This window comes from Erinaceus europaeus, chromosome 7 (assembly GCF_950295315.1).
Source record: "Erinaceus europaeus chromosome 7, mEriEur2.1, whole genome shotgun sequence".
NCBI lineage: Eukaryota > Metazoa > Chordata > Mammalia > Eulipotyphla > Erinaceidae > Erinaceus > Erinaceus europaeus.
In genome coordinates this window covers 84,718,655-84,727,132 of record NC_080168.1, presented here as the reverse complement: position 1 = coordinate 84,727,132, position 8,478 = coordinate 84,718,655, and the positions used below count along the sequence as shown (strand labels likewise).

General features: G+C 41.1%; 1 protein-coding gene across 1 annotated transcript in view; it reads right to left on the bottom strand.

Annotated features, from left to right (window-relative positions):
* Positions 1 to 669: 669 nt before the first annotated feature.
* The window catches only part of FOXO1 (forkhead box O1), a 113,627-nt gene continuing 105,818 nt past the window's right edge, over positions 670 to 8,478 (bottom strand). The window contains exons 2-3 of the mRNA XM_060194896.1: positions 4,323 to 5,671; positions 670 to 3,879 (exon numbers count right to left, since the gene is read on the bottom strand). Coding sequence (XP_060050879.1) covers positions 4,337 to 5,671 — 1,335 coding nt within the window. The 3' untranslated portion in view covers positions 670 to 3,879; positions 4,323 to 4,336. The remainder of the gene's footprint in view (positions 3,880 to 4,322; positions 5,672 to 8,478) is intronic.

Sequence of the window (8,478 nt, the reverse complement as noted above, 5' to 3'; positions counted from 1 at the left end):
ATTGTCACTACTTAGGCATTTTTCTGAGGGAGAGGGGCTGAAGGATCCTTCATTCCACAAGTAAAAGTAGATAGATAAGCGATATACTGACAGGCACGGACAGCACATTGGAATGATTTTTCCCCCTTACCAGAGGACTGTTCAGCTCTGGCTTATTATGGTGGTATTGGGAATTGAACCTGGGACCTTGGAGCCTCAAGCATTAGAGCCTCTCTGCATAACCATCATGCTGCCTCCCACACCCTAGACAGCACTTCTGGAAAGCACTGCTCCCTCCACACCACCCGGTGCCTTCTCTGTGACCTCCTAGCCAGGACCCACCTAACTTGCACTTCAGGTGTTTTTTCATTAAGCATGGTCTGTTATGACATCAGACTGAATATGCCTGGTAACTACCAATGCCGAATGCAGTTTCAGACATTCCTACGTTGAAGTACTCCAGGGTCATTTCTTATCAGAGACTCTACTTGTTCTTCAGCTCTCAGGAGTTGCTGTTTGATCCCCGAAGAACCATCCCCTTCTTCACACACATACCCCCAAAGGAAATACCAGATTTGACAAGCCATGGCACTGTGGTTGATAAAGTATAACTCCAGTGAACATGAAATAGGTTTTTTAAACCCTAGTAAAGAGCTTATTCTAAACCACCAAAAAAAGAAAGACACCAAATCATTTGAACATAAATTTATGTACATTTATGGCTTTATACAATAGCAAAGATTGTTCATGTGTCTGTAAGTACATCAGCATCATCAGGCACTTCTCAGAGTATCAGACAAGAAATCTGCACTGTTACTAAACTCTAGTAACGAAATGCGAGAAGGTGGATTTCTGGCAGGACTCAGGTAGCCACACCTGACCACACTGCCAGGTGATGCACCAACTCGAGGAGGAGGCCAAGAGTAATGCCAGGCTGTTTTGTTTGCATAAACATTTTTTTAAACTTTTATGATTACTCCCAAACTAAAACCACAAGAGAAACTTCTTGTTTCAAAGTCAGTTATAAATTAAGAATTTGTAAGAGCTCAATGTAAGAATTTCAAGTAAGGGGTTAGGGTGGGGGCATAATGATAACATATATGCAACAACTCAAGTTCAAACCGGAAACCTTTGGAAAACTGTCTCCAATTAAGTGTCCTTCCTGGGGGTGTTCCACTGGTTTACTACTCAATCTGTTCATTAATAGACTTTTGTCAGTTTGTCAAAACAGAACTTTCCAAGTAATGCAACTAATACCTAAATATATTCCATACATCTATATTACGGAAACAATACTTTATATATTTAAAATATCTGAATAGCTCTATAATACAATATGCTTTTTTTTAATAACAGTACAAACCAGAGGAAATGAATCAAAACAAGGCTGCATAGGTGATATCATTTGTACATTTCACAAAGCAATCATATACAATAACTGATATACTAATTATTCCAGAAAGTCAGTATTCGTACAGAAAAAGAATCACCAGAGGTTGCATAATGTTTGTTTTCAAAATAGACAAGGTGCTTTTCACTGGACTTCACTGGACCCCAGGAGAGTTACCTAGGATTCATAGAATTTCAACACACACACAAATTTTTTAAGGAAAAAGATATATTTACACAGACTCAGGAAGGAGAAACATTGTTTTTAAGTCACTCAATGTACTAGCAAGATCTGAACAGTGATTTTTAGCTGTAAATGAGAAGGAATAGGGGCTTTTGGGCTCGCTGTGTAAGGATAATGGGCAGAGGAGAGTGGCAGCACACGATAACAGGAATGGACCCAGTGCCCCGGCACCAACAAGTTCTATCACTTGTGCAGGCAGCACTGCTTAAAGAACTAAGGCATCTAAAACCGAAAGTATTTTGGGGTGGCCAAAGAAGATGGCTAAGAGGTGGATGTTTTATGAACTGAAGGTAAAAGTCATCTTGGGAAACCTGCAACAAAGCTGATTTTCTGTAGGAAATTTATCAGATACACCTGTGGTATTGTGAAATATGTAGGAAGAACTAAGCTGAGAGATGCAACTCACACAGACCACAAGCAAGTGTGACCTGAGCTAAGTTCACAGAAATCAGACTCTACACAAATAGACAACAGAAGCAACTGTGTGCACCTGTCTCCTCATATCATGCTGCCTTCAAGCATTCTACATGATTTGAATATATTGATGGCTCACACAGGCAAAACCAATTAACTTGGTCTATCAGTTACAGATACCTGGAAAATATTAAAACTTATTAGATCCAAATTATAGTTTAGAAAGGCTCAAAAAACACTGCTATTCTTAAGTTTTAAAACTACATTCTAATATATAATTTACTGCTGGTTTGCTGGCTTTCAAGTTAATTGCCTCAGTTTTTAAACAAATTCTTTTCCATAAGGCATTCTATGAGTGACTATTTAAAATTTTGCTCCTTTAACTTGAAATTCCACAGTGTGGGAGAGAGGAAAAGTGGGATTAATTCTGGGATTAAATGGGATTAATATTAATATCTGCATAATCCTTCAAGGCAGAGCTATCAAACCAGTCTCTACCCAAACCAAATTAAGCGCACACACTTAATGAGAGACAATTTTGCTGAAGCTCAACTCAAAAACTTCAAACCCCCAGAGTTTGAGAACATAAGCACTGTTTTAGAGGCAGGGCCTCTTTCCTATCTAAAAACACTATGAGGCCTCCTGGGAGGAAGTGAAACCACGCAGTATACAGTCAGTCACACATGAAATGACTGAGTGCTATGTGGTGCCATTAGTTCACGAGCTAGTAGAAGCTGACAGAATCTCTCTAAAATACACATATGGAAAACATACTGTTCTCCTAAACATAAACACAAAGTGTCCACTAACTATATCTCACTCTCCTGCCAAGGTAGGACCAGAAACAAGAGTATACGAATACTAATTACAGTGATTTTAAGTTTAGTCAGAAATATCACTAACTAGCATCCCAAAGTGTACAAACCAGTTGAGCACATAGAAAAATCAGTACTAATCCAGTTAGAAATACAAAAGGAAAAATCAAGGATGCTGTGTCAAATATCTGGGATTTCACAAATTTACAAGCAGACTATGTAACAAAGTAGACTCTAGTTTTAAGAAAACATTACAGTTCAATATCTATTCCAAAAATGACCTCAAGTCCCCACAGTAACATCAAAAATCATTTATCTGGAAATCAGAACCATTTAAATGTTCGTACAAATTTGCAAATAACAAAATAAACAAAAAAATAGAAAAGACCTGTACAAGGCTGGCATTTAAGTTTTTTTTTTTTTCCAAAAAAGTATGACAAGTCCATTAGTTCAGCAGACTGATAACAGGCTATTGGTTCTCATGTGAATTATGTGGCAACGTGAACAGTCCCAAAGCTGTTCAATGGAGGTGCAGAATGGAGAGCTTCGTTCTTTGTGATTCATCAGTTCAGTAGAGAGTGTAGGTAGTACAAACAAAAGTTTAACTTATTAAGGACATGAGACCATCACAGTATTACAAAAAGAGTATAAACGTTCCTTGGACCAGATGCATATTTAAAAAAATAATAACACACACACAAATACAATTCTGTAGCTACTGCTTATATACAAAAACTTGAAAGCACACCAGGATCTAGAAGTCTTTTCTGCAATTACATGGTGTAGTGAGTTTGGCACTTCATTGTAATGAACTTTCCAATGGCACAATCCTTATCTACAGCAGCACATAGTCTGCAAACATTGGGCAAACATCCTGTACAGGAAAAGTGTCTTCGCTGCCAAGTCTGACGAAAGGAAAAAAAGAAATGCACTTTATTTTTTCTAATCAAGAAAATAAAAAGGAGGGGTGAAGGACATCTTTGGACTGCTTCTCTCAGTTCCTGCTGTCAGACAATCTGAAGTTCTTCTGAGCATAGCCTGGGGGAGGGGGGAGACAAACACATAGAGAATTAAAATCAATTCTATTTAATGTATTAGAGTAACAAATGTACTGAGGGAGGGGAAACTAGAGCTTTTCTCAAACAATTCTGAAATCATTCATGGGGGGGACCTTTAATACTTGATTCGTATTAAATGTATTCATTTATTAATGAGGTAGTGAAAAGACACAGTCAACTGTCAAAAACAAAATCTTTAAAGCTGTTAAAGGAAGCTTCCTTATTTTAAAATTCAAAAGAAAACCTTAAAATTTAAAAAAAAAAATAAAAAAGGGGGTGGTGGTGGTGGAGAATGAGAGATAAAAGATGATTCTTTATTAAGGGTGGCACAGTCAAGTCCTAATTATTGACAATACACTTCACATGACTGTTCCCCTCTGTTTAGTTCTATTTTCAGGTCTTATAATATGAAGAGGAACTTACCTGCTCACTAGCTCCTAGCCTGACACCCAGCTGTGTGTTGTCGTCTTGACACTGTGTGGAAAGCTTTGGTTGGGCAACACATTGTCAAAATTAAAATCCAACGTGTCACCATCCATGAGGTCGTTCCGAATGATGGATTCCATGTCACAGTCCAAGCCCTCAATAAACATGCCATCCAAGTCACTTGGGAGCTTCTCCTGGTGGAGAAGGCCCATCCTCCCATAACCATTGCAACTGCTCACTGAGGAATAACCCCCCAGAGCATTCATCTGCATGGGGTGGGCCAGAGGCACTTGTAAAGCTGTCTTCACTGGGGCCAGGCGACTCATACCCGAGGCGTGGGGCATGGTGTTTACCGTGTGGGGCAAGGCACGCCCGTTAACTGCAGATGTTGGCTGAGCATGTCCAGGGTGGGTGTGGGAGCTGGGATTCATCATTTTGTTATGAGATGCCTGGTTGCTATAGGACGGCATGACCGAATTAGGGCCCATCAACACATTCTGGCCAAGGACCCGGTTGTTGGGTTGGCTCACGCCAGGATCAACGGGTGCCATAATGTCATTATGAGGAGGAGAGTCAGAAGTAAGTAGCTCCTTCAAAAGCCCTGGTGCACAGTTATACTGACTCATACCTCCATAACTCGACTTGTTGTCCTGAAGCGTCTGCATAGGAATCTGGGGCAAAGGGCTCATGCTGGACTGGCCATAGGTGTATTTTTGGTAGTTCGGACTGGGTGAATTCAGACTGGTGTTTGGCGGTGCAAATGAGTAGCATGGTGTCTGCTGCATCATGGTGCCCGGTGAAGACTGGGTCGAAACAGTCAATGGTGGTGATGACAGAAGGTTGAGATTATCCAAAAGGTTTTCCATGTTTTCAGGATTGCTTATCTCAGACAGGCTAGGTAAAGTAGAAGCCATCTTTGCAGCAGACGGTGGGTAAACCATAGTATGCACATCCCCATCACCAAGGTCATCTTGCTCGGTCATAATTGGGGAAAGTCTCCCACTAATTGTACTAGCATTGGAGCTGGTTCGAGGGCGAAATGTACTCCAGTTATCAAAGTCATCATTGCTGTGAGAGCCAGGGCTTGCAGGCCATTTAGAAAACTGAGATCCAGGGCTATCCCCGGCACCCTCCTGGCCAGACTGGAGAGATGCTTTTTTCTTGGCAGCTCGGCCACGGCTCTTGGCAAATTTACTGTTGTTGTCCATGGATGCAGCTCTTCTCCTGGGGGATTTTCCACTCTTGCCTCCCTCTGGATTGAGCATCCACCAAGAGCTTTTTCCAGTTCCTTCATTCTGCACGCGAATGAACTTGCTGTGCAGGGACAGATTATGTCGAATTGAATTCTGTAAAGCAAAGCATCACATTAGAAATATATCTTGCCACTGGAAAACCTTCTGTTGAACACAGATATGGAGGACATGGAAGACAAGTACATTTTTTTAAAGAGTTCATGGTTGCAATGGTTCTGAACACCACCACAAACCTCAAACTGAAGGAAAAAAAGACATAAAATAAGCATCATTCAATAAGTAGACAAAAATAAACATCATTATAATAAGCACCTGCCATATCTATATTTTACAAATAAACTATAGAAACTAGTTTCTAAAGCCCTTAGATTTCCTTATGCAAATAGTACCCCCAAAACAAAGTGCTGTCAAAAATGTTCTCACTTTAACTCTCCTTAAACTGCTGTCAGTTTTCTTCATGCTGAACATATACTACTTAAAACCAAGTCAGAGTCTACAGATTACAGAAAATTATTATTCTTAGTCAAGAAATGAAGTCTGAATCAGAAAACAACCCAACTGAGGACTTGCATGCCTGAAGCTCCTGACTTTATTCCTGGTGATACATGTGCTAGAATGGAGCTCTGGCTTTGCTCTCCCTCATATGAAATGGATAAAAGAAATCATTAAAAAAAAAAAAAACCTAAAAACCAGTAAGACCTAGAAAGAGTCACTTATCCCCTAAAACACAGTAGGAAAATGTAGGTGCATATAAGGAAAGCAGGCTAAGAAAGCTGAACTGCCAAAATCTGTTCAACAACAAAATAACCAGTAAGTAATGTGCTGCTTCCCAAAAGGATTCCTAGTGTGCACCAACTAACTCTACAACTGTATTCCGCTCTGACCAAAAGGACAGTTTTGGAGGAAATGAAATTGTGGAGAGTGCAAACAGCTAGATGTTTCAGTCCAACAACATTCGTGTGTCCTTGAGGGCCCCCCCATCACACACACACACACACACACACACACACACACACACACACACACACACACACCTAGTTGCTTTTTTTTTAAAGGCAATTAAAAACTAGGGATGGGGAGAGATTATCCCATATAATTACTTTTAATAAATTACTGGTTTGTTTAAAAAAATTTTTTTTTTTCTTTTAGTACTTAAGTAACTGTTACAGGCAGCATAACCTTAGAAAACTACTGGGTGAGTCCAGGTGATGGTGCACCTGGCTGAGAGCACAAATTCAGTGCCCACCTGTAGGGGGAAGCTTCATGGGCAGTGAAACAGTGCCACACACACCCCCCACCTCCTCCTCAGTTCCTGTCTCTATCTAAAGTTAATTAATGAAAAAAAAAACTATTTGGTAAGATGGTGAAATAGCTCACCTGAGTAGTGTGCTGCTTTGCCACGTGTGCATTTCATACCACCCCCCATATTGCACTGGAGGAAGCTTCAGTGCAATGATATCTTATACTTTTTGTCTATCAGAAAAGGACGGGAAATGGAAGGGGAAGGGGAAGGGCAAAGAGGAGAAACCACTTGGACCTTCAGTTTCCTCATATGCAGAAGAGAAACAAATGGCCAGCTCTTGTGGCAGTGCTTTGCAGACTACATGAGGGAATGGTCTGCTTAGCAGTATCTGGCACATGGAAAGCAATTAGCAAGAAGGAGGTACAAAATCCCAACTTTGAGGACACGGGATATTACCACTCTTAAGAGCCATTCCAGAACCCCTCGGGCCACCCTACTTCCCACCATTCATGTGTTTGGGTGGGAGCTAAGAGATATTACATAAACCAACAGTTCCAAACACAAGGTGAAGGGAGTCAGAGACAGTCTCCCAAGCTCTAGTAAAATCAGTGAGGCCAGGTTCAAAATAAGAAAATGCCAATTTAAGATTATCAGCATTCAGAGACACATGGGGAAAGAAAAAAGGAAAAAAAAAAAAAAAAGTACAGTGATCCCAAACCCTGGAGTGAAATTCTTGGGTCCCAGACCTGTGAAGAGCAGGACTATGCGTGTGGGCCTGAGACTTCTAGGGCCTCCTCTGCCAACTAGATGTAAGTTTCAGCTGCCTGAGCCCTTAAACCCCTTAACAAGGGATTCCCCCAACCACAAGAAAAGTGTCTATCTAGCTAGATTTGGGTTCTCCCAGGGATGCAGCCATGAGGTCACAAGTTGATGCCATCAAAGTAGGATACAGATGCTTGAGTGCCAATCATTGCTCCAGAACAAAACCTTTGCCCAACAGGACAAGGTTGGAGCTCCAACCCAAAATATAAGCTCTAATGTCTTCTCATAAAGGGAAAAAAAAAAAAGGAGGTAGAAAACAAAACAGAAAAGCAAATCCCATTTTCTAAAAGGAGATGCAAAAGACAGAGTGAGACTGAGCAATCAGGACTGAGAGATTCACATTTCAAAATGCCCTCTGACCTTCTGTCCTACATTCCACCCAAGGATTGCAACACAGCAGCTATGTGACAAGCCCTCTGCCAAGGTACACAGGTCAGACACAGCCCTGAAAGGGGGCTTCCAGGCTGGAAGTGCTGGACAGGTGATTGACAGTACTCAGTCTTCCTTGGTTCCCAAGACTTTCCCCTTCCCTCCTTCCTATGGCTTTAGCCCCATTGCAAAAGAAAGTTTGGGTACGACTTCAATTTTTTATCTATACAAGAAATCCTACAAGACGATGCTGAATACTCAAGTTTCATTAATGTCCTGTCTCACAGATAAGATTCCTCAAGCATCAAAGGAGGCTTCACACACACACACACACACACACACACACACACTCTCTCTCTCTCTCTCTCTCTCTCTCTCTCTCTCTCCTGGAGGCTCAATTTCACCTGCAGAGTCCCCACATCAACTGACCAAGGTCTAAATTTCTCCCTACAGAAGCACGTCTGTC